General features: G+C 36.5%; 2 protein-coding genes across 8 annotated transcripts in view; one reads left to right on the forward strand and one right to left on the reverse strand.

Moving 5' to 3' along the window:
• The first annotated feature begins 2,941 nt into the window (after positions 1-2,941).
• cd180 (CD180 molecule) lies at positions 2,942-7,300 on the forward strand. The gene is made up of 3 exons (XM_052555779.1): positions 2,942-3,043; positions 3,235-3,395; positions 3,492-7,300. Exons 1-3 carry the CDS (start codon positions 2,942-2,944, stop codon positions 5,221-5,223), a joined length of 1,995 nt encoding a protein of 664 aa, XP_052411739.1. The 3' UTR covers positions 5,224-7,300.
• Positions 7,301-8,088: 788 nt separating this feature from the next.
• LOC127957305 (microtubule-associated serine/threonine-protein kinase 4) overlaps positions 8,089-26,330 on the reverse strand; it is a 145,862-nt gene continuing 127,620 nt past the window's right edge. For 5 of the 7 annotated variants that reach the window (XM_052555772.1, XM_052555774.1, XM_052555776.1 and 2 more), the window contains 17 exons: positions 25,468-25,535; positions 25,119-25,210; positions 24,643-24,851; positions 23,958-24,096; positions 23,513-23,645; positions 23,048-23,213; positions 21,549-21,650; positions 19,038-19,163; positions 18,453-18,565; positions 17,573-17,694; positions 17,066-17,283; positions 16,430-16,627; positions 16,036-16,262; positions 15,754-15,876; positions 15,510-15,646; positions 15,022-15,206; positions 8,089-14,844 (listed from right to left, as the gene is read on the reverse strand). In XM_052555772.1, coding sequence (XP_052411732.1) covers positions 10,886-14,844; positions 15,022-15,206; positions 15,510-15,646; positions 15,754-15,876; positions 16,036-16,262; positions 16,430-16,627; positions 17,066-17,283; positions 17,573-17,694; positions 18,453-18,565; positions 19,038-19,163; positions 21,549-21,650; positions 23,048-23,213; positions 23,513-23,645; positions 23,958-24,096; positions 24,643-24,851; positions 25,119-25,210; positions 25,468-25,535 — 6,317 coding nt within the window. In that variant the 3' untranslated portion in view covers positions 8,089-10,885. The remainder of the gene's footprint in view (positions 14,845-15,021; positions 15,207-15,509; positions 15,647-15,753; positions 15,877-16,035; positions 16,263-16,429; positions 16,628-17,065; positions 17,284-17,572; positions 17,695-18,452; positions 18,566-19,037; positions 19,164-21,548; positions 21,651-23,047; positions 23,214-23,512; positions 23,646-23,957; positions 24,097-24,642; positions 24,852-25,118; positions 25,211-25,467; positions 25,536-26,330) is intronic. The other 2 variants (XM_052555773.1, XM_052555778.1) reach the window with 1 other exon arrangement.

Raw genomic sequence — 26,330 nt, forward strand, 5'->3', positions numbered from 1 at the left:
ACCAGCTGAATGACAAAACAGTGCTAGTAGTAAATAATTCGAACTGAATAAATAAGAATGCATGAAATAATTACTATAGACCATGACAAAACAGTTGAAAATAAATGTTTTTAAGAGAGGAAAAGAAGGGTTAAATTCTGTCTTTACTGGCACAGGGATACAGTGAGTGTCAGCTTGCATCCATCCTTAAAATGCAAAAGATCGTAAAGATTGCACTGTAGACTTTGATGAGTACAATTTTCAGCTATGCTAAACAACTGGTCATCTAATGGTGGAGACCTGGAGAGACCTGCAAGCCATAGTGACTCACACACACTGTAACATTTGATGGAGGATCGGTAAAGATCTATAGGTGCTCCAGCAACGGCTGGAATTGGGCACATTCGTCTTTGCGAAGGGTGCAAGAATCAAACTACAAAGTTGTCCTGAAAAAAAAAAAAAAAAAAAAAAAAAAAAACTTTCTCCCTTCTGCTCTGACAATGTTCCTGAATTCTAAGGCGTTTATTTATTTATTTATTTATTTATTTATTTATTTATTTATTTATATTTTCAGCAGGACAATGCTCCATGCAACACAGCCAACTCAATCAAGGTGTGCATAGAGGTCCACCATGGCAAGCCCAATCTCTAGACCTGAACCCCATAAAAAATCTATGGAATGTGATCAAGGGAAAGATGAATGATCACAAGTCATCAAACAAAGCCGAATTCCTTGAATTTTTGTGACAGGAGTGGCATAAAGTAATTTAAAAAATCAGGGTTATTCCACCAACCATTTATTTCTGAAGCCTTCCTAAGTTAAAACAATGCTATTGTGTTGTTTAATTAACTAATATGAAGTTGTTTTCTTTGCATTATTTGATGTCTGAAAATGCTACAACACCCTTGCTATTTTGACCAGTTAACATTTTCTGCAAATAAATGGATAAATGTTGTCAGTAGTTAATAGAATATAACGAAAATGTTAATTTTACACATATTATAAATAGTAAAACCAGAGAAAGGTATACTTTTGCAGTGATCTCTTATTTTTTATTAGTTAGTTTTACTCAGAGCTATAGATAAATAGAAATATAATAGAGAGTGATTACTATTTGCACTACTGTCCTGAACTGTGTTTAACAATAATAATACTAATCATAATAATCATAATCAATTCTACACATAAACCACAAAACATTATCTTCCTTCTCTGTATGTATATATGTATGTATATATTAGACAATGCAGCTACAGATTCTGTCAAAATACCAAAATGAATTCACTTAATAATAAGGATCTTGAAACTGTGTAAATTGCTTTTTGAAAGAGAGTTGTAGCGAAAAAAATAACTGCATGAAATTTCCCTATGTTTGGTGAATATTATGGTTGTTACTGTATTTTTTATTTTACTTTTTTTTTAACACTCATGTGGTTTTACTCACACATTCCTGGTAGAACCCACTGTTTTTCCCAATACTTGAAATCATCTCATGTTATAAACAAAAGTGGCTTTGGGAAAATTAGCAAAGCACCAATTTTGCTAATCTTATAAATCAAACGTCACAATGCAGATAATCATCAGTACAACATTTCCACAGTTCCCCTTTACGGCTTCCTTAAAATTCTTATTAACACTGTGACATCTGATTCATTCAACCTTAACTTTTACACTGACTGTCCACAATACACATTTAACAGTATTGCTGCTACAATAGTATTAAAGCTCTTTTTGATTAACTAGAAATGAAAATAAGTATCCAGGTAGATGTTTTGTAAAATAGTAATAAAGATGAGAAATAATAACATTGATTGTACAGAGAAATTGGTAATTATATAAATTAGATATGTGACGATAATCCATAAAGACATGAATTGTGCCAAATACATAATTATAATAATGCACATATCAATACACATATCAATACACATCCTTTAAAGCAATTGGTGGTCCTCACTAGACATACAGGAAGTCATTAAATCCTATCTAGAGTCATGTCCAATGTATTAACATTTGGATTTGAAAACAGAGTAATCCTCTGGCCCCATTGAGACTCTGTAATCTGAAAAAGATTTATTTCTATTTATACGTACATTATAATGAGTATCGCCTTTATCTCTCAATTGGATGTAAGGATTGCATAACTACTAACATCACAATTTGTCACCCTATTACAGAGCAGAGTGAAGACAGCGAAATAACACCCCCTTCAGGAAAGCTGTTTCTATTGCAAGGCTTCATGCGGGACATTGGATTGGTGTATGTTAAATTACAGCATGATTTCAAAAGTCAGTACCCAGTTCCAACAGACATTTAGAATTGTGATTAATCAGACTGGAACTACCTGAATGCCTTTTAAACAATCAGAATAGAGTATTCAAGTGAACCATGGTATAAAGCAAATATAAACAAGGCACACACAAAATATTTGATTTTCTCTTTGAGGGTATACTCCAGCTAAAGATCGATGCAAATAATGTCCTGGCCCCCAGGAAATCATTCCCCCCTTGAACACTAATAGTAATACTGCTTTGCAAAGAATAGTTAAAAAAAATAGTCAACAAATAGTTTGGCACATTGGATCCAGTCACAATCGTAGATAAAATGTATCTTATTCAATTCAGTGTTTGGCCAGGTACCTTTTTTCATACAAATTGTTACTCATTATTCAATTACGCTTTTTCCTTTAGCACACTACCCTTCAGAATTAAAACAAAACACAAAACAAAACTGAGTTTTGGAAAGTACTTCAAACTGAAACAGATCAAACTTTCCCAAAGTTTAAAATGGCATGTTTGCTTTCTGTACTTTATTATAGTGATGGCTGTAAACATACAGAAAATCATTGTTGACATAAAGGGAAGTTATAGTTGAACACTTCTTGTTTTACTTGAAGTTCCTCTATTTTGCCTATAAATTTGAATGAAGAAGAGACACTGTTCTTTTTTTGTCCTTCACACTATGGAGAAGCATTTTGTTTTCTGCACGTTATGTTACACTATTCTGTTTCACCTTTTACCATATGACGAAGCAACACCATGGGCTAGGAGACAGTGTGAACAGGTACATTTATGATTATATATTATGATGATATTTTGCATGATCTTCAACATTACTGACAAAAGTAAGCCACAAATTAATTTATACAACTGTATGTTTCAGTGTTTGATGTAACACTAATGATTGGTTTCAGAGGTTATATATATATATATATATATTTTATTTTTATTTTTTAATATATATTTTTTTTCCAGGTAACAAATGGCTATGATTGTAGTGGCATGAACCTACAAGTCATTCCAGATGAGATACCAAATTCTGTCCAAATTTTGATATTTAGCTTTAACTATTTTCCTGCCCTATACAACTCTACTTTTCAGAGGCTAACGAGCTTGAATTATTTAGACCTGACAAGGTGAGCAAAACAACTTGTTTCAAGATGAACTGTGTAAAATTGTTCATCAGAGAATCTAATGTTCCTTCTTCTCACATCTAACCCTATAACCCACAGATGTGGCATCACTTTCATGTATGAAGACATTTTTAAATATCAGCTTGACTTGGCGGCCCTTATCCTAATCGGAAACCCACTTGTGTTCATCGCAGAAAGAGCTTTTTCTGGACCTCTAGCACTCAAATATCTAAGCCTTGCGCAGTCAAAGATACAAAGCCTATCAGACATCCCATCAGATAATCTTGCATATTTGGAGGTACTGGACATTGGGGGAAGCGAAATTCGCTCATTAGATGGACTAAGCAGTTTCCACTGTCAAAACTTACACAGCCTGCAGTTGGACATGAACTCCATTGACCAGATAAGAGAGGATGATTTAGCACCACTCCGTAATGTGCATGGAATGAGCATCAGCTTCAAAGGAAACGATTTTGTCAGTATAGAACCAGGTGTTTTTAAGTCACTGAACTTGAGTAGTCTTGATTTGAGTGGCTGCCTTAGCAAGATGAACTTCTCCTCCCTACTGAAAGGGCTTGAAGGCCTTAAAACCAACAGACTGAACCTGGGATTGTATGAAACTGATCCAAACGTGTACATTCCATCAGTTGCACTACAATCTTTCTGCAAGATCTTTGTTACTGACCTGGATTTCCAGCTTCAGCATTTCTCAGACATAAATAACTTCCCATTTGATTGCCTTAAATGGATTAAAAAGCTTGACCTTACCAGAGCCCACCTGGATTCATTGCAATTTAACATGACTGGCCAATCTACATTGTCCCATCTGGTGCTAGATGAGAACCGCTTTAAAGATGTCTGTAGCATCAACACCAGAAACTTTCCCACGCTTACATACTTGTCTATGAGTGGGAATTCAAAGCAACTCAATTTTAGCAGCAAATGCTTGGAGAGTCTTCGAATCCTAGAAGAGCTGGATCTCAGTCTTAGTTTAGTAAATCCCAGGGGACCTTGTTGTAATGACCAGCTGTTTGGTCTGAGTGAACTGAAGCTCCTCAATCTCAGCTATGGCTCACAAATGTTGTGGAGTTCACAGCCTTTCAGTGCAACTCCACAGCTGGAGCACTTGGACTTCAGCCATTCATACTACACTTTGAATGACAGTTCACCTTTTAGCAATCTACAGAATCTCAAAACTCTAAATCTTTCCTGGTCCAATACCAGTCTGACAAACATTCATATTTTCAAAGGGTTGAAGAATTTGCAACTTCTCAATTTGAAGGGGAACACAATTCAAGGAGGGGTTCTTACCCAGATGGAGCTCTTTAAATATGTCCCTCTTTTGGAAACCCTCATTCTATCTTCATGCAAAATAACTGCTTTTGAAGAGAACTTGTTTAAAGGTCTCGTGCATCTCAGGCAGGTAGACCTGAGTGGAAACAAGTTGGTTAAACTGAGCACCTCTGGATTTTACTCCCTGCATTTTCTCCAATTTAACTATGCCAGTAATGCCATTGTGACAGTGGATGTTGGAAGCGTTATGGATCTGGGAAATAACAGTACTGTTGATCTGAGCTACAATCCCCTTGTATGCAACTGTAGTAACTTTGAGTTCATCAACTGGGTTAAAAAAAACAAAATCAAAGTTAAACACTTAATGGAGACCACTTGTAATGGCACAGGTACAAGGATTATTGATGTTGAACTTCAGTGTGGATTACCTGGCGGTGTAATTGCATTTGTTATAATTCTAGTTGCAATCCTAATTACATTGGCCATTTTCTGCCTTGTCAGGAGAATTAGAAAATATTCAAGATATTCTCAACTGTAAATTAAGAGTTTGTTTGGTCTCGTTCCAAATAAAGACTACACAAAACATGCACTCAAAAAAAAAAAAAAAAAAAAAAGGATTCCTGGCATTTGCATCTATTTGATTTTATTAAAAAAATATTTTTTATTATTATTATTATTATGTACTCTGATTACATAAAATTAATATAAACCTGTTAACTGTCAAGACTATTAAATTGAATCAGTTAAACATTATGAATAGGATTTAAATACAGCTGGCTAAAGTCATATCCAATTAGTTAAATTGTATGAGACTGGTTTATATACAAATGGAATGGTTTACCATACTCCAGTCGGCAGGTGGCGGTACTGCACAGTGAGCTGTGTAAAGCATCTTTAGTACTGCACGTGAGTGAGTGCCTTTCAACCCTCACAATACTCACACATTTTGATTTTAATTTACCATTCACTTTATGTCATGTCATAATAGTAGACACTCAAATTCTATAATAAATATATTATCTGAGCTCCCACAATGTTTTTTTTTTTTTTTAAATTATGGGCCATTTTTTAGAGCATAAAGCATAGATATGTCCACCCTGTCGTGGACATAAATTACAGTTAAATATGTTTTCATTGCACTATTAAGATACAAATTATACTTTCTGAAAGTATGATGTCCCTTTCCTAAACAGGGTTATTTGTTTGCTTTCAAATTATAAATACATAAAAGATTTTATGTAAACAATGTTTTTTTTAAAGAAATTCATACAATTCGCACATGTATTTTTTTTTATTTGGAGAAATATTTGAATATTTAGACGCAGTTTTTTGTTTGCATGTTATTGCCCCCACACCTAGCACAATGAATTATATAGGTGTGATTACATTATTATTTTAAATATTATTTAAAAATACCAAGATGACAGGGTGGACGAGCCCACGACGGAGTGGACACAAAAAGCATGACAAAATATGACAATGAAACATTTATTCAACTTAAAAAAAATACATATATAATTACATTCTCAATCACATTTATATATATATTTTTTATTACAACTGTTATCTACAGCAGATGTTTCTATAAATTGCAATAATAACTACAAATGAATGCTATGTCCACCCTGTCAAGTGTATGTCCATCCCATCGAGTCTAAGTGGCCGACAGGGTGGACATTTTTTAACAATGACAGGGTGGACATTTTGAGCTTCAATTAGCATATTAGATTACAACAAACTGTGACTAGCTAAATAGTTAGTCTGGTTGTTGAAGAGAATTTGGTATATTTAAACTTACATATTTTGAAAATATTGTATTTTAATCACTTCCTGTATATTTTATGGCGACAGGGTGGACATGTTAAGCTTTGGCAAAACAAGTAAGCAAACTTATATGAAGAAAATTTGTCAGTTGAAAAGTCAACTGCTACTCACCTCGGCAGTTGAAATTCCCGCCACTGAAGATATAAAAAAAATCTGTTGTAATGATGTCACTAATGGTGATAGCCTCTTCTTAAAGGGACAGATTCCGCAATACGACAGGGTGGACAACCATTCAAGGGACATGGACAAACTCTTTTTTCTTATTAAATAAAAATATTGTTTTTATTACAAAATGATCAATACACTCAATTTGAGTAATATCTTATTTAACAAAATATCAATAGGAAAACAATATATATATATTTGGATTTGACTATTTTACTCTCATTCAAATTTAATGAGCATTGCCTGGGACATAGCAAAACAACATACATCCTCTCATACAAAACTAAAAAAAATATTGAAAATGTATCTAAAGTAATGCTTCTGTTATGAATAAAAAAACTTAGCCTAATATAACACACCTTTCATAGTCATTTGTATGTTGGGTTATCATGGCAAATTAGTTATTTATGTTCAGGACACCAAAAGGCACCCTACAGTGATATTGACCCTGTCCTATTGTTCCAAATTATTTAGATTTTTTTATTTTTTATTTTTTTATGAAACATAAGCAGTAGTTAGCCCATGTATCACACTACCTCAAATATGCAGTTCTTGAGAAAACTGATCTTATTTCTGCACTCTGATATAAATGTTTTTAACAGTTCATTTTCGTTTTTTTTTTTTTTTTTTTTCCTGCAGACTGGTTGATTTTTTTTTTTTTTTTTCTGCAGACTGGTTGATTGTGGCAAAAGGGTTTAACCTTAATTTGCATGTAAATATGGCAATTTTTAGGCTTTTTTTTTTTGCACACAAGTGTATAAACACGGTGTGGTATGTCTTGCTAGCTCATATATAGCCAAATGCTTTGAAGCATTTATAAATTGATCTAATGTAAAAAAGTGTTCTTGCTGTTCTTTTTGTGTGTTGTAGTTTGATTTTGTTGTAGCACAGTGTGATTGGGTGGGGTAGAATTAAATATATGAAATACTTTGGGTTTATTGATAAAAATTATTTAAAAGTTATGCATTTTAAATACATTAGGGTTATTACCTAATAATAAATAAAAATGTTTCTTATGCATTTAAAACTAATTGGATTTATTGGTATTATTACATAAATCTTATGACTGACTTGTTCCATTTACATAAGGTTGGCAAATTTGCATCACAAAATTCATTAGTTTGTTTAGGTTAAAAATATGTGATCAAAATGGATGGAAATTTTATATGCAATTGAAATACATAAGAATTGGACAGAAATATTTTTTTTTGAGTGAACATCTGCTTTAAGTTGGAGATCAACATTATATATGTTGAAAACTGATGAAAAAATTGACAAATCTTTGTCTTCATTTTCAAATAACATATATATGTCTAATTTCTTTCTGCCATCTCATTAAATCTACGTGATTATGGAGATTCTGAGTCTTTTCAAGTAATTTTCAAAGAAAAAGACAATAAAATGCAATAAAAGGTCATTTTGACATGCCTTTTTATTTTCAGTATTATACAACTTTATAAGTATAAATATTTGTTTAGTATACAACATCTATGACGTCCATAGAGCTTTCTGTGGGTGATGTACAAAACTCAAAACCACATCTCTTATTGCACAGATCCTAAAAGACAATAAGCAGAATAATCTACATAAACACTGTTTTCACACATAGAGAGAGGAAAGAAAACTCCAGAAAACAAGCAAGAACATACTGAACTAGAAGGACATTAGGCTACCACACCAATGGTCTTCAACAGCAAGTGTCCGCTAAGAGGAACTCTCTCAAACACAACGATCACAGCATAACTGCCTGTGACGTAACACATTAATTTGGCAAATAACACAAATGTACAAAATATATATCCATGACGTAGTTGTAAACAAACATTTAATGTGCTTCTTAAAGGATCATTACTTGTCAGAAAAGGGAATAATGGAAAGAACCTCCAACAACATGAATGTCTGGGGTCAATTCATGGCAATTCTATCAATATTGGAGAACATGCAATGCATATGTCCCATAAAACATTCACATTTGATCATTAAAGTTTCTATTATGTTTGCTTAGAATCTCTTCCACAATTTCCCAATAAGAGTTGTGTTTTTAAACTTAAGGTGCCTTGCAGCTCGGACCTCCTAAGCTACATTTGTGAGGACTATAAGGATCTGAAACGTCAGTCTGCTAATACACTTTAAAATTGCTACAATCTTTTTTATTACAGATTCTCTTTACACTGTGCATTCTGTAGTTTAGTTACTTATGCAGATCTGTGTGTTCAGCTAAGATATATATACTCTGTTTACATAAAACATTAATCACAAATACTTCAATATTATACGATAATATAGATGTTTCACAATATATGTATACTGAAATTGGCCTAGATACACAGTCGCTTGCATGTGATGTACGCACATCAGCAGAGCTATTCCAGGTTTAAAGTTCAGACCAAGTGTTATCAAAAGACAATGATTCATCCTCTTCTCTGTTCTGATGCTAAACTTCAGTGGTCATTATGAAACTGCTTAAAGGTCAAATCAAGCACAACTTATGACAAATATGTTTTTTAAAGTTTGAGCAGAAAAATAAAGGATAACTTTGAAAGGTCTTGAAGGTAAAAATATGTAGGAAACTTAGCAGTCCTGTTGTGTGACTAGAAATGCTAATAGGAAAAAAGCATTTAGTAAAGTATTACACAATGTACGTTACATGTACTTTGCATATGAATATGTAAGAACTATGAATATGATTGGACATGATGAAAGAACATGCAGTGAAACTCCTGACATTACCACAAGCGCTGACATGTTGCTAAAACACATTGATTATCCCTGTATAAGCCCTTTTAACCAAACTAGGGAAAATACATCATGTTCCTGTATGCCTAATGTTAGCCCTAAAAGCTTGACATTTTTCTTTTTTGTATATAATCTACATAATAGCAAAGCTTAAGCAAAGAGTAATCCTTCAGTCTCTGAAACTTGCTTTTTATATAGTGTGCTACATCTGCCTTGTCCCCGTTTCATGTAAATGCATGATTTCCTTGTTAGTAATGAACATTCTGAAAGCAACTCTCATTCTGCTGCGTCACTTAAAATACATATCTGAAAAAGCATGTGGTTAAGCCCTACATACCATAGTGAAACTTCAAGTACACTTCATTTCAGAGTGAGACTCATTATTCTGCTAGTTTAGACTCTATATCAGCACAATTACTGAGCAGATAACATCACTAGGAGACTAACATTAAGTACAGTATACAAACATAATATGACATAGCAAAATATATACATAAAAAACATACAACACTCATTTTGAACCAGCCCCTCTGTACAAATAATGCTGCTGTATTTACAATATATTGCATAAAAATTAATTCTTACAAATGTATGTGAAAGGAATGTGAATTTCACCATGACCTGCAAAGAACAGCAAGTCATATTTTAGCAAAAAACTCTTAGCCCCCTTCCACTACGATTCCAGAACCATAAGATGATTCCAATATAAAATAGTTCCAGGTGAGAAGCACAGGACAAAGTGCTTTCCCTCTGTGCACCACTACCCAAAACAAAACTTTGCTGAAAATGTCACAAAAAAAACCAAACAAACAAACAGACAAAAAAAACAAAAAGAAAACAATAAGTGAAAAGTATTAAATAAGTGATCTGTTCTGCTTGCAGAATGCAAGCCACATCAATAGCAACATTGCTACATATATTTTCCTAGTGGTTTTAAAATATATCAAAAACCAGTGTAATACGTGATAATGCTAGCCTGAATAAGCAATAATTTTTTTTTTTTTATTTTTTTTTTTTTACACCGTCAGTTAACATGCACCTCCATGTCTACATTTGAGGTGCTCTTTGTTTGGTACAATCACACTCAACCAGGATCGGCACAGTTAATTTAATCCTTAAAAAAAGGCATCTACACTCCTCTCCCCAATTATTGCACACGCCACACGTTACATCACAACACAATACAATGACTAATTTTGGCACTTTTGCGAGATCTAAAACAAGACCACAAATCAGCAGCAAAACAAGTCAACATTCAGCCAACACTTTTTTAGACAATATTAACAGAGCTTGATTGATCACAACACAAACAAACAAATTAATCTCTGGTTTCTTATGAAAACCCAAAGTAACAGCTTCACCGGTCCTCAGATAGAAAGGGTTCATGAAATTACATATAGACAAAAATTATGTTTACATCCTTAATAGTCTTTTTAAAATTCATACACTTGGCAACTACAATACAATACAATACATCACTTTTTACAAGTTGAACCACGTGGTGTATCCTTTGTTTGTTTAGGGCGGACTGAATCTTTTTCAATAGTAATACTATCCTTTGCCAAAGGAATGCCTCTTAATGTGTCTTTGCGGTTAGTTTTGGGTGCTGATGATGTGTCTTGAGTAGGTTCCTTTCTCTTCTTTTCCACTTGCTCTTTTTGGATGGACATTTGTTTGTCAGTTACCTTTGACTCACTGGAGGCATGTTTAGGGTCAGGACTGGATATAGTAGTAGTAGTTTTCCCTATGCTGTAGCCCTTGAGAGACTCTGATCTTGGAACATCAATTCTGGACATCACTTGTTCCTTTGAGGAGGGTGCAAGTGATTCAACTACAGCAGCACTGCCCTTACCAGAAGGAAGTTCACAAGACACATGGATTTTAACCGCTGGCACAGGCAACACTGGCACAGCGCCACATTGAGAGCTAGTGTGGGTGTCTTTATGAGGATGAGATTTAGATGTAGACAAGACTGACTCTCTTAGCTCCTTTGGTTTTACTATGTTATCTTTGACAATAGGCTGTAGCTGTGCTATGTTTTCCTGCTTTCCCTTATCGTCAATTGCCTTCCCAAAAGACTGAGTAACAAGTGGAGAGTCTACTCTGGGCTTGTTTTTGGAACTCAAAGGGGTCTGTTTTAGTGTAGCACTACCAGATGGTTGCATCTGTTTTATTGCAGTCTGTGCTGTACTTGTCTGTGTCATGGACATGTCCATAATTTGCTTCTTGGCCTTCTCCTTGTCTACATCAAAAACACTCTTTTCTTCTGTTTTAATTGCAGACTGCACATGCACAGTGTCTTTTGTTGAAGTGTAACAACTTCTAGTCTTTGGTGGGCTTGCAAGCATGTCCATTGATGTGATATTCATGTTTACTTGGCTTCTGAAGATGGCTTCCTGCTTTTCACAGTTTTCTGAAATGTCAGCTTTGCCTGAAGGGTCAGAGGCACAAGTAATCTTTTCACTCATACTGCATTTGGAGTCCTTTTTAGAAGCCATTTTGTCTCTCGAGTACATTTTGTCTCCACATGCTGGCAGTGTTTTAAGGTCCGTCACCATTAAATTGGATTGGCTATTTGCCTTCTCTGCATTTACTTTGTCAGCATGTTGATTTTTGTTTAAGCCCTGTTGAGACTGATGGGTTTGCACAGTGAATTCTCTGCTACCACTTGATGCACCAGAATGTTGTGTTCTGTCTGAGATTTGTTTGGAGAGTTGAGCTGAAATACTTGTTGTCTGTCCATTTGCCAAGCCAACAGAGCTTGAAATTTTGGCACAGGTCTGATCAGACTGTGGAGGTTGGATGGTGGATGCTTTTACTTCAGCCAGCCAAGAAATTTGTGGGGTGGTGCTTGCACTGGCTTTAGGCTTTGAATCAGTAGCAGGCATGTCTTTCAATGGGGCAGCAATAGCAGATTGAGTATTTTTTCTTTGAAGGGTAGACAATGAGCTTTTAACAACAGTGGTCTCAGGTGCATCTGATGGCGCGGAGACAGAAGACACCGTGGATGTTGTAATAGATGAAGCTAAAGATCTCTCGGGGATGAGTGCTTTTTCTTTGATGGATATCTCTGGTTTAGCCTGCCCTGAGTCAGCATCTGAAGTTGGAGTACCAACAGTTCTGTCTCTCAGTGTAGACTCTGTGTTTTTGTCCAAATGTTTCACTCTGCTCAATGTTTCGCTTTCCTTCAAATCTTGATGATGATCTGGATTGATATCAAGAAAGTCTTTGGTGCTATCAGCCCTATCCTTTCTATCTATCACAGTCTTGGTTTTAGCCAAAGTTGGGCTTGATGTTGCATGTGCATCATCCATAATATTTTCTGATGAATGGACCTGCTTTATTACTGCAGTGGTCTTTGTATCAGCAGGTTTGTCTTTGTTTATGCTGTCCTTCTCTGTAGACATTGTGGGACTATGTGAACTAATCGGTGTCTCACACAGCCTACTATTATTTTTGCCAGCATTTGCTTCTGGGATTTGCTGGACAGAGTTGAGTTGAGAAAAAACAGCAGAATACACTGTGATTTCCTCAGGTTTATTTGTTTTACTAAGGACTGTTTGCATCTGCTGAGATTCATTTTGCTTTGGAGATGGATTCTCTATATTTTCCATGTCGTCTTCCTGGTCTTCATTGCAGACTTCCTTGATGGAGGGCGTTTTCCCACATGCAAAGTGAGCATTGTGTCGTAAAGCTCTCATCTCCTGAGCTGTCTTTAGCCTAGTCTCCGATTTCACACTTGTGTCTATCGACTCCACTTTAGAGGTTGTAATCTGCAACTTCACTCCATCGTTACATTTCTTTCTATCATACACGGCCTCATTGCAAGCAGAACTTATTGTGGAGTCCTTATTGGAAATGGAATCTTCTTTTGTAACCGTTTTACCGCTCAAATACACATTGTCCTTATGGTTAAGTGTCTCAGATATCCCTGCATGTGCACTTTTCTGTTTTTCTGTAGTTTTCTGTTGAATAGGCTGTTTTCCACAAAGATCTTCTGCCAAGATAGTACTTTCACCATGGCTATCTGCCATTTTGGAAAGACATGTGTCAGTCTTGGATACCCGAGGCCCAGAAAGCAGACCAATGTCCAAGGTGCCCTCTAGTGGCTTTAACGAGGACACAAGCCTTCCCTCCAATTTGTACTCGGAGGAGGTCTTCCTGATAGGAACATCAGAAGAAATCATCTGAAGTTTTTCTACTGCACTCTCTCCTCTTCCACTAAAAAGCTTAGGGGACAAAGTTTCAGAAGTGCCATGGATGTTGCACAAGCCCCCTTTAACATGTTCTAAAGCTAATGCAGAATCCAGCTGAAGACTTTTGGACCTAGTGGTGTTGAAATGAATGCTTTCATGAACACCAGGGAATATTCGACACAAGGAGTCCTCTCTATCTTCAAAGGACTGTCTCTTTCTGGCAAACTCCATGTTGGAGGCTTTGAAATCAGGTTTATTACTTTCCTTCATAGCCCGAGACATTTGGCAATCTGATTGACATGAAGGTGACCTTCCATTATCACTTAAAAGTGATACACCATCCTCACTGGTGACGGACTCAGCTATGCTCTCACAGACTCTTGGATTTATTTTTTTATAGAGGACATCCTTCAAAGTAGCATTTGTAGACTTGTCTAGGCATCCAGATTCAGAACCCTGGGGTCTCACACTGGGACGTGTAAGGACACTCCACTCCTTATCTTCAGCAGCAGAAACTTCCACATCTTGCACAGTGTCTTGTTTTTGCATAGACTCTCGTCTCTCAGTCCAGTCATGCCTCTTCACCACCACTTTAGCTTTCAGCTTCTCCCTATCTAGCTCCTCTACCGACTCTTGACGACCAACTTTGCGAGTAACAGGCCGCTTTAGGCAACCCTGCTCAGCAGGCCTCACCCGAGTAATGGTGGGAAGTTCACAGGAAGTGCTCTCCTCTATGGATGGTGGCATATGCTCCCCTCTAGATGAGGCCTCCCCTTGAGACTCCTCTTGGGTAACCTCCAAACTATGCTTTCGGGTGCATAAATGTTTTTTGTCACCAGCGTAAGAAGGGGAAAGCTTCTCCTCAGACTGGACTCGCTTCAAGAGTGGGGATCGAGGAGGCTCTGCACTTTTAGGTCTTACCATATGGCGTACAATAGTCGGGGGTGAGTGTATTTTGGCAGGGAAGGCTTGAGAAGTTTTGGAGCTTCCCACAGTGTGAGTCAGCAAGGGAGATGGGGGCCGCTGAGGAGAAGTTGGCTGAGGCTGAGGGGTTGGGGAGGGTGTGCGAGCCAAGGGTGAGAGAGGAATGCTCCCTGCTGATTTACGTCGTCCCTGACGTAATCGTCCAGGTAGTTTGGGACCCAGGCCATGCAGTGTGCTAGGTCGGATGTGGCCTGAGCCTGCTGGTGAGTTAGGTGCACTGGAACTGGGGGAGCTACTCTGTGATGAATTGGCACCTGGATGAAAGAGTGGAATGTTAAAACATTAAGATAAGCTACCATTTTTTTAAAATATGAATTTCATTCAGATTTCATAATTTCACATCGACCTAAACAGGAAATGTACAGAACTTATTTATTTATTTTTAATAAGGACAAATGTCTGGGTAATGTACTGTAATGTAAGACACATACCTGACTGGTTAAAGTCGGGTGTTGGGCGAAAGGCAGCTGTGGGGGAGCGTGGCGAGAGACTATGTGTGGGTGATCCGGGTAGACTCTCTCCTGAAGACAGTGAGCGGTTTAGCGAGGAAAAACTACGGCTGGTGTGTAAAAGTGGAGAGGGCTGCATGGCAAAACGTTTGAAAACTGAACGCCGCCTGGAGAGAGAAAAAAAGATTAATCTATATACATGCTGCCTACTGTTTAAAATAATAATTTTAAATATTAGGTTATATACTGTATACACTACACAGCATGCAGCAGAAAAGTACACTAATTTACCATCCTGTACAGTCTACATTACAAAAACAATGCATCAACAGCTACATCTAGTGGCAGTGGGGGATCTTTCTACTGAGGTGTTGGTATTTTATACAAATATATGTGGTTATGTAATAAGTACTGTAAATAAACATTTGTAAAAGGTGTACTAGACAAGAAAAAATACATTGTTTTCTTACCTTTCTTGAGTTTTCTCTTTCTTCGGCTTCTTGGTTCTTCTCACCATTTTACTTCTGTAACTATTTCTTCTAGCTGGACCAGTTTTGATAGAAGTGTTTTCGAAAGGGGTTGTGGAAATTGCAACTTTACTTCCACTCTGCGAAAAAAAAAGCATGCCACTTTATAGACATACTGTAACAAAATTAAATGGAAAACAAGCAGTGAAAATAGTGTTGTGGTTGTAACATTGGTTGGTTTTTTCACCTTCAGCAATAGTTCCACCACCTCAGTGTGAAGCAGCCCATGAACCGTTTCTCCATTCACATGAGTGATCAGGTCTCCAGCCTTAAGACCAGCCTTGTGAGCAGGGCCACCATCCTCTACATTCTATTTCCAAACAATACAATATACCTAGTAAATCATACATGGTTCAAAAGCGTTCATAAATATCACCAATATGCAGTAATCTGAGATATGAAAAATGTAAGTGAGAATACATTTTGTAAGATGTTTGGTTTTTATACTGGACACCCCTGCCACACTTACCCAGACCATATGATAAACAGTATAAATGTCACTGTCACAGGCATAGACCCGGATTGCTCGCAGAGTGAAGCCAAACTTCTTCCCCGAGCTGGGAATGATGATTGGCTGACGACAGACGACACCACTAAGGGAGGAGTCTCGGCTGGGAGAGGAATCTCTGGAGGATGGGTCTGATGACAGCGAGTATGGAGAAATGGGGCTTGCTAATGGTGAGACACCAAAAATATCTGGGGGGAATAAATCAATAAATCAACTGACTGGCAGTGTGCAACAGCAGGTAACCATCTTTCCAAAAAAAATGAAAAAAAAACTGACATGGACAAAAACAAACACTTGGTCACAAAAGTAAAGATATTCCAACATATTCTCTCACATACACGTACTGTACACTCACCTCCAGGAATCAAGAGTGACAGTGCGCTGGTAGACACTGATTTTGGTACTTTGCTGACTGCATACTGTTTCTCTGTGGCTTCAGGTTTGGGAGCAGTCTGAAAGGAGGCTGTATCACAGGAGGGCTTACAGGAGCTTTCCAGACTCTCCATTCCATCTCCCTGTGATGGTACCTGATCCAGGTGTTCAGAAAAACTGCCTGCTCAAAAAATAAGAAGAAGAAGAAAAAAAGAGAGATTATATGTTATATTAGTTATAACAGTTGTGCAACCTATAAATAATTGTAACATTTAAAATTTGTATTGTTTCCCTTTTAATCATTTTATATTTAAATATAAATTACTGCTTGTTTGATCACAAACAAATCACTTTGTTTATTACATGGGGGGGGGGGGGTCAATTGTACCTTGGCAAAAACTCAAAATACAATCAACATAAAATACAGTAAATTCACGGTAGGACTACACTGCCTGTAGTTCTGCATGTACAGTACACCAATAGCATGGAGAAATTAATGCGTTTATTGACGTTTTATAGATGGAGTCTTGAGTCTTGAGACCTCAAACACAAGTAAACATTTATTTATTTATCTTTGTGGAGGACATTTGATCCCATCTCCTGAAAATCATCCCTGTACCTGAGAGGGTGGAGTTACTGATTGTGCTACAGGGTGTGGTGGGATCAGGCTCATCCTGAGGCAACTCCCCAATACTAAAGGTCACTTTACTAGGATCTTCCAAGGCGAGGGAACCCTCGCCATCTTCCACTTCTGCAGAGATTGCAAACTTGGGAAGAAGACCAGAACATCTGCTCAAGCTGGTGCTCTCAGTGTCGGATGAATGAGAGAGAGAGGGGCTGGAGAAGGGAAACAAGGAAAAATAACATGATATTCTCAAAAAAGTCAAGTTCTACAAATTTAAGTTAGTTTTAGCAAACTAGAATCTGCTTTGTTGGTGGTCCAAAAAGGTCTACCAGCTCTAACCAGCTTTATTAAGAGTGAACCATGAGGTTGGCCTTAACTCTGCTAGCTGGTTACCAACCATATGGACCAATTTGGACCAGTCAATGACCACAAATGACCAACATGGAGTATGTAAAATCATCTACAATCAGAAATGGGATTTTCCTGTTAAATTTAACATACATCTCAGTGAAGTCTGGAGTCCAGCTCAGTGAGTCAACAGTGAGAGGACTGTCTGTTGACTTCTCTGGCTGTTCTCCTTTCTCTTCCAGCTGTCCTCGAGACAGATCCAAACTACTGTAAACCTACACACACATACATACAAACAAACAAACAGCATGTATATGCATCAATAAACTCCATTACATCATGTAGTAAACATAGTCATGTCACAGCGTTCAAAAATGAGGATGAGATAAAGAATGCTGAAAAGTGAGAAAATTAAAATGTAACTTGAAATGCTTCACTGCTACAGTAGGTTGCTCCTAAGGTGTTCTGGGTGATTTCTAGGTGGTCGCTTACTCTACCAAGAAAATTAGTGGCAAATATGTATGAATTTGTACAATCTCATTGCACTAAGGTTTATAACACAATTGATGATGCCTGAATTTTATACAGATTTTTACTTTTAAATTATTTAAATAATTACAATGCTAAAGAATACATATAATTAATAAATCATATTTTATCCCCCTGTCCTAGTAAAAAACATAAATAAAGACATTCAAGCAACAACCCCATAATTATAGCAGACATTTAGTAAACACAGCCTTCAACAGATTCTGGAAGCAACTGATACTGCAATGCACCAAATCTTTGCATGCCTGATACCAAGGATGTGCACAAATATTTGTTGTGTGCGATGTTGGTCCCTTACCTACAAAAATATATACCTCTAACAAAAGCAAATGCATGTAAATATATGAGCTAAGCCCAATGGCAGAGAGTTGTTTTCTGGCCATAGTTTTCCACATTTTTACACTGGTCAGGGCTCTTTTCCTCTGAGCCATTCTGCTCTCCATGAATTAAACAGTGTGTGAGGAAAAAGACAGACACAACTCACTTTTGAGAATCGGTGTGAAGATGAGGAAAACTGCCTCAGTTCCACATTGAAATCTTCATCATTGGTATCATCCTCCTCCTCCGTTTCCAAGTGATGGTACCTATCAGATCGTGCTGAGATTGAAAGAGAAAATGTGTTACATAGTGTGGTGATGTCAGCTGTCAAGATGCTCTCATTTTCGTTATTTTTAATTCCATTCTTCTAAGAAATTTTAAAATGACAGTTCAATCGAAAATCAACATTCTGTCATCTAGCTTGGTCATTATACAATACACAGAAGGAGATAAAAATAGCATGCTTACTTAAATCTATATTGTTATTACTGCATATATATATAAAAACGAGAAACATTTTGACAGAGAAGTGTCCCAAGCAAAGCCAAAAAAAAAAGAAAAGAAAAAAGACTTTAAGCTAGAACATTGACATTTCTCCAAACAAATGACAAAGATTGATATCAACAACCATCCGTCTGGGAAAATCCGATCCTCCCTTAAGTCATAAAAACAGGCATGGGCACTGGCTCTCAGCCCTGCACTGCTTGCATGGACCATGAAGGACAATGACTTCACTCCTGCTGTCACTCACTGTCAAAGTAGCTGGTGTCATCCTCAGACTCCAGCTGGGGGATGAACTCTGCCTTCTGCCTCAGCAGGCTATTCCAGTCCAGACTGTGAAAGAATTGATGGTGCTTGACCTCATATGCCCCTCCTGCTTAAAGATACATATCCAATCAAATTTCAGAAACAATGTGATAAAGCAACAAGCGGTAAATTTACTCCACTTGTATATTTAAATATCTGTTTATTTTCACTTTATGTGATGCCAAAAACTTCATGCTGGAACCTTCTTAATATCACAAGCATTTTTATTATGTGAATACATTCTAAAAATTCCCTGGCAAAGTGGTGCTGATTCAAAAATATTCATTTTATTTAGTTGATGCATGTATGCATGTTTTACATTGCATTTCATCCGCACAGCCATGCATTACTTTGCAAATCCTAAAATATTTTTCTGGCAGGGTATATACAGAACTTCTTAAGTTAAATTTAATACCTTTCACTACCTTTTTAATACCTTCAAAATATTTGTTAATACCAGCGAGACTTCAAGCTGCAACTATAGTGGTGTAAATTAAATATCTTTCCAAATGAAGTAACATTTTGCATCACAATGTAACAAGGTCATTATAACTTAACATCAACACTGGACTCAAAAACTGCCCACAGAGATAAGAATAGAAATAAAGACAGAAGAGGAAGGAGACATCTTCTTCATAGTCAGTAAGTCTGATGTGTGAACAATCTAAAAAAGAGGTGGCCGTGAAGTAAGCACAGGTGTTATTAAAATAAATTAAGATGATACATTTAAGTAAAGCAGAGGGATTAATCAAGATGTCACATTGGTCCTTTGTCAGAAAACAAAGCTTCACAAGGCTTATTGCTTTATTAGACAGCCTTAGTCTAAAATTATAGCAATATTAACTTAAAGTAAAACATGAGCCAAGTGTTGGGCTACATTTGACACTGATCGATATGTCAGGACTGTTTTGTCAAAGTTAGATGATTGGTTCTCCAGCTGTGACTCACTATTGGTGGTATTCAGGATACGATTAAACATACAATAAAATAATTTAAACAAAATCCCTATAATTTATGTTTGGCTTTATCAGAGCCATGCTAAACCTTCAGATTAAGCATTACAATAAGTCTATAACACTATGCCCATCACAAGCCGTGCCGATGTTAGTCACAATAGTGGTACTTAGAAAGCCTAATATTTTCTGAGAGGGTACTCTGTGAAAAGTTTTAGAACCACTGACCTAGATATTTAGTCAATTTGAGAGGTGGAGGAGAACCCCAATGGCCTGCCTGCTTGTGGCCTAGACTGGAGCTATTAACCATGAATTTGCATATTTAACAGGTCAGTTAGTCTACTCCAACCTCCATTTAATTAAATCAATTTTCCAATTTTATAGCTACTATTACCGAAAAGCAACAGTAGACTAAATAATAAAATGATCACAAATTCGTGAAAATGTTCGAATACAAACAACTATGTAAGCATATAGGTCTACCAAACAGGGTTTCCAGGATTTCACAGGATTTCCAGGATTTTTTATTTTTATTTTTCTGATTATATTTGTGGAATTTCTTATTGTTTTGAAGTGAAAATATCCCACAGAGAACATTCTTCTAGCACTGTTATGACTTTTCTGACTTCGAGAACCACTGTAGGTCTCCAGACTAGACATTTGAGGACACCAGCAACATTAAGTTCTACAGAAGGTGGCTCCAGCACCTAACAGTAAAGCACCTTAATCTTGGAGATGTATATTTAATGTCTGCATATAAATATTCAAGATGTATTTTTAAGAATGCTTGTTCATCTACAGCATGTCTCTAAAATGTTTCCTGTCAGATGTCAAATAGAAATTTATTAGAATGCATGTGAAACTGCTTCTGAGACCTTTTTACACAGCAGATGATTCCCAGATCGTTAGCAGACGTCTTACAGAGGTAATAAATATATTATATCTGATAAAATGTACTTTTATTACTGTCATTCATAATGTCTAAATATCATCAATATCAAGATTTCACAGAGATGTTGATTCTGTCATGAATTGGACTGCTATCTTCGCTGTATCTCCCAGCGCTGTGTATAATGGTGTTGCGGTTCCGGTGTCCTGACATTTTATTCCATCCGTCAGATTTTCCTACCAGCCCTACCTAACCAGCCGGTTACCCAATTTGTTACAACGCAGGTGCGAAAGAACACCTCACATGATATCGCTCAGGTCCTTCTCTTAACATATAAATAAATCCACGCAAATTTTAGAAGAAAGGCCTGCACTTAACACTGTACAATGTATCTAAAAAAAAATTGGGCTCAAAAATGTAATACCTCGTCAGATGACGTTTATTACTTTTTAATATTTTTAATGCCCTAAATTTTGGCTAATTTAATTTACTACCTTTTACAACCCTGCGGACACCCCGTCTGGACAACTAGACATTCACTCAAATGCCAAAAGCAATTTTTACTTGCTTTTGGAGCTTGTCAAGTATTACCGCAAACATTTGGGACCCTTACCGGTGCCGAGGCGCTCCAGAGGGTTCTGTCTGAGCAGTAGGGTGATCAGCTCCTGAGCATCAGCTGGTGGCGCATCCTCTCCCTCCGGCCAGTTTATTTCATCTACAAGCAGAAGAAAACAGTTTCATCCTCATTAACCAAATGGAACAAAATCAATGTCTTTTCCAGAAATCATTACTTTTCATTCAGAATGAAAGCTCCTCTCTGTTTTGTTGGGTCTTTATTGTAACACAGAACTGTTCACAACCGTGCACATCACCAAACTAATGAATACAGAGAATATTTTTACATATGAATCAAATGTGATAATTAAAATGCATCAAAATGCCTGCTACAACATAAACAGGCATGCATAAAACATCTTAATATTCCACTCTCACATGCATCAATTCCGTGCATGGACTTCCAATATCCAGAGGTTATTTGGCATTTCTCACTAATCAAAGAACAGGGCACTTGACACAATCAAACCACAAATGATTTCAGAGCAACAACAAAACTGAGCTTACATCAGAAAGAAATGGGGACTTTAGCATAAAGGCCAGGGGAGTGAAATAAATGAAGAGCTGTGCTTTGTTTGTTTCCCGACTGTCTCTACAGCAACATGAGCCTCATATCTGAATCGCATTAAGAAGCATGAATATGCATCCAAGCCTAGGGCAACAGCAGCTTGCTGGGCTCATTAATTAAGACTCACACCTATGCTAAGCCCATAACAGAAAACGAACACTAAAGGTACAAATGTTAGAAGAAACATTTAGGACCTGCAGAAACGCATGGAAGCTGTTACAGGGTGTTCTGGCTTAATGGATAATAAAAGAATCCACTAAAATATTTCGGAAATGTATATTTTTAGGTCCAATTTAAGGACAGAGCAAGCATATTCAATTGAACTACATTTTTCTATAATTAAAAATGTATCAATGCATTCTTCAAATGATATTTAATACAAATAAGATAATCTCCCAAATTAATATATTACAAACAACACAATACTTTGGACTATAATGTTAAGGGCTTGTTTTTGTATGAGTACTGAATTGGAGGTAAACACATTTTGACTTTGTATTGTGGGAAGCTGCCTCCTTGTCATTTCTGACTTATAACAAAAAATGAACAATGCCTGAAAGCTGCTGTGTGACAAGCAAACAAGATAAACCCCCCAGAACTTGTTTTTATAAGCTGTCGATCCCCTAAATAATTATTTTATTAGAAAAGTAACACTTTGCTTCTCATACAAAAACTGAATAACGTGTGATTTCATTTGTATAAGACAGCAATGATTCAATCTAGAGAGATCATGGTTTGCATAACAACAGTTGGTGGATAAGAACAGGAGACCCACATGCTTGCAGGGGTCTTGTGATGATCCTATGAGATACTGATATGCATTAATGAGAACCAGAGTTGAGATTACACAACAGAGTCTGAATCTGCTAAAGCTCTTGCTGAATGAAGCAAGCCTGTATTGCATAACAGGAATTCAGAATGTGACTGACCGCTGATGACCTGCCCGAACAGTTCTTCTGGAGTGTCTCCAAAGAATGGTACACAGCCCACCAGGAACTCATAGAGGATGATGCCCATTGCCCACCAGTCCACTGGCTTGCCATAGCCTTGCCTTAGGATTACTTCTGGAGCAATGTACTCCGGTGTCCCACACACCTGTAAAATAAAAATGTATGCATATTACAACCCTTAAAATCAACAAAGCTATTCATTAGTAGGTTTAGATGCTGGTGTCTAGTCTTATCAGGCCTGCCCAGCAAACTGATTAAAAGCATGGCTATGCTAGTCCTGGATCAACATCAAACCAGCACTAACCAGGATAAACTAGACATTTGTGCTTCTCTAAAAACCAGATTTTCAAAGCAGATAGCAAACATAGAGGTTATGACAATGACTTTACAAATTCAAATGAAATATCAAGTTGCCAGGACTTTTACAGAGAATTGGATCTTTACCTGTTTATCAGAGAACTCTCTAGCATCCTTCTCAATGTGACCCTCATAGAGGTTAGTGGTCATGTTCATCAGCCCCACTTTTGATAGTCCAAAGTCTGTCAGCTTGATGTGTCCCATTGAAGTGACCAACAAACTATCACAGAGCAAAAAAAATAAAAAAAATATATTAATCCAAAATTATATTGGAATTATCAGAAGAAAACAGCTGGTAGCTTTTTTTTCTCTTTTTTTTTTTTTACCAGTTCTGGCAAATGCTCTAGCTAGCATAGCAAAGATCTTTTTCCAAACTGAAACCTGATCCACCAGGTGGTAAGCAGGCTTGGAACAACTAACAATACAAATCCCTAGCTAGAAAGCATGTCAGATCAAATTCCTTCAGCTTGGATTTTCACAGATTGTTCACATGTTCATTGCACTTTAATTATATGTACTATGTGGTAGTTACTTGTCTGGTTTGAGATCTCGATGGACAATTCCATAGTTGTGGAGATATTCCAGGGCTAACACAGTCTCTGCAAAGTACATTCTAGCCATGTCCACAGGGAGAGGACCCATGTTCTTCAGCAATGTAGCACAGTCCCCTCCTGTCAGGATAGGAAACATAAAAAATTGAATGCTCTATAAAAATATGATTATATTGCATTAATAGAGTAACATTTTGCACAAAAGAATGTTTCACAGTAACATTAAATGTTTTGGCTTATTTAAGTCTCAATTATTTGTTGGTTCAAGCACTTCGTTGGTAAATGTTTTATTTTTTTATTTTTTTATTTTTTTTTCAAAACAGTTTTCCCTGAAATTTGATTCTGAAAAAGCAATGCAAATTATTTTATATTTTATTTATTCACTGATCAGGACATGGTTAACAGTTTATTTAAATATTTGAAAAAATGAGCTGATAAAAGACCTGTGACTGGACTAAGATGTAATTGGTGGTTAAAAATTTTTTAAATCTAGTATCATTACTATTAGCAAATCATTGATTTTTTTTTTGTCTCTGGTTACTCTACATTCCATGTTAATACCTATAAAAAGATACCATGTAATTACTTTTATTAGCAGTAACTGAATAATGAAACACTATTTTAAAAAGTAACATTCCCCAACACTGTAAATATGTTATAGCATACCTTCAACATACTCCATAACCATGCAAAGATGTCTGCGTGTCTCAAAGGAGCAGTACATGCTGACCACAAAAGGGTTTTCAGCAAAAGTCAGGATGTCTCTCTCCACAAAGGCCTGCTGGATCTGGTTTCTCAGCATCAGGTTCTGCTTGTTAATCTTTTTCATGGCAAAACGCTGCTTTGTCTCTTTATGTCTCACTAAATACACTGCACTGTGGGAAAAAAAAATTATAAAATAAAAATGATTGGTTTAAATGAACAATGCATGATAATTTAATGCACAGTAACCAAAATATAGAGAAAACTAATTTAAAAGACTAAGCTAGGAATGGATTACTATGATTTTGCTTATGTAATGCAAACCACACTACACGACAGAATGTGAAACAATATGCAGCATACAATGCTAAACGTTTAACTTAATAAAAAACTTGCTTAAATATTGTCACATGACCTCATTGCATATTTTAGTTACTTACCCATAAGCCCCATTACTGATCAATTTGATCATCTCAAAGTCAAGCTCACACGGTTTACGCCGGGGCCGCAGTGCTGCACTCAAACTGTGGGACTGGATATATAATTTTAATAATATTTTTATTTGGAGGACAGCTTTTCTAGCAAACATACGACACATATCTCAACTTTAAAATTAATTTTATTCAAAACTTTACATTTTCCTATTTAACTTCTCTGTGGCATGCTTTAATAATCACAGTTGATTATCTGTTTTATATTCCATACATTTATGAATAAAAATTGTGCTCTACAGTATTGTTGTATTTTGCTGTCTTGGTTAAATTGTTAACTGTAGTTAAAACTACTTACACTGACAGACTCATCCGTCTCAGGAGTTTCTGCAATCCCGCTGTCGTAGCTAGTTAACTGGGCAATTTCTGCAAGACAATGACAATTAATTAGATTCTGGACTATCTTAGAAACAAAACTAAAATAAGAAGCTTAAAAAACAACGACACACAAATTTTTATTCTTGCTAAACAAAATCAATCTACTGTGTATTTCCAAATGGTTGGACATAATATTTTGACAACAATTGGTCTTTAATTTATATTTACATATTTGTGAGGCTGTCTTCTGTGCAGAATGTTTTTTTTTTATTTTTTTATTTTTTTTTTGTCATTTAAAAGACCCAGAATGTTTATTATTAAAATAGTCAAAACTATTCTTCCATTGTGTTTTTGTTTTTGACAAAGAAAAACAAACCAATGTAACAAGTCATTTTTCCAAAAGAGTAACTTGGTAAAGCTGACTTCTGTGGTTTCTAAATGAGTTAAATGGTGTGGAAATCAATGGTAACTTGGAAAAACTGCCACTCTGAACAAATCCCGGTGAGGCAGTTCTCAGGGGGCTCCAAAAGTAACTGATGAACAGCAGGAGGTAATGAACCGCAGGGTCATTCGGCTGCCTCGAAAGACAACTAAGCCCATCAGAAAGCCCTCACAACAGCTGCCGATCTACATTTCCAATCATCACACCAAATTATTTGGATGTTCTCCGAGGATTAAAAAGCCTTGGAGGGCTTTGTAACTAAAACTGCTTTGGCAGAGATGGCAAGACAGAGGCATCAAGGTCTACAAGGCCTATTCTGTTCTCATTACCGATAATGATAGTCTTGAGTACAAATTCAGAGCTTCATTACAGTATGTTGTGTCTATATGGGGCTTTCAGCT

Source organism: Carassius gibelio, chromosome B5 (genome assembly GCF_023724105.1).
Source record: "Carassius gibelio isolate Cgi1373 ecotype wild population from Czech Republic chromosome B5, carGib1.2-hapl.c, whole genome shotgun sequence".
Classification (NCBI taxonomy): Eukaryota; Metazoa; Chordata; class Actinopteri; order Cypriniformes; family Cyprinidae; genus Carassius; species Carassius gibelio.

What these genes read in the sequence shown, in the direction of transcription:
- cd180 (XM_052555779.1), top strand. Translation starts at nt 2,942, where the DNA reads ATGGAGAAGCATTTTGTTTTCTGCACGTTATGTTACACTATTCTGTTT. An exon ending in CTAGGAGACAGTGTGAACAG is followed by an intron (nt 3,044 to 3,234) that starts GTACATTTATGA and finishes TTTTTTTTCCAG; the next exon opens with GTAACAAATGGCTATGATTG. An exon ending in AATTATTTAGACCTGACAAG is followed by an intron (nt 3,396 to 3,491) that starts GTGAGCAAAACA and finishes TATAACCCACAG; the next exon opens with ATGTGGCATCACTTTCATGT.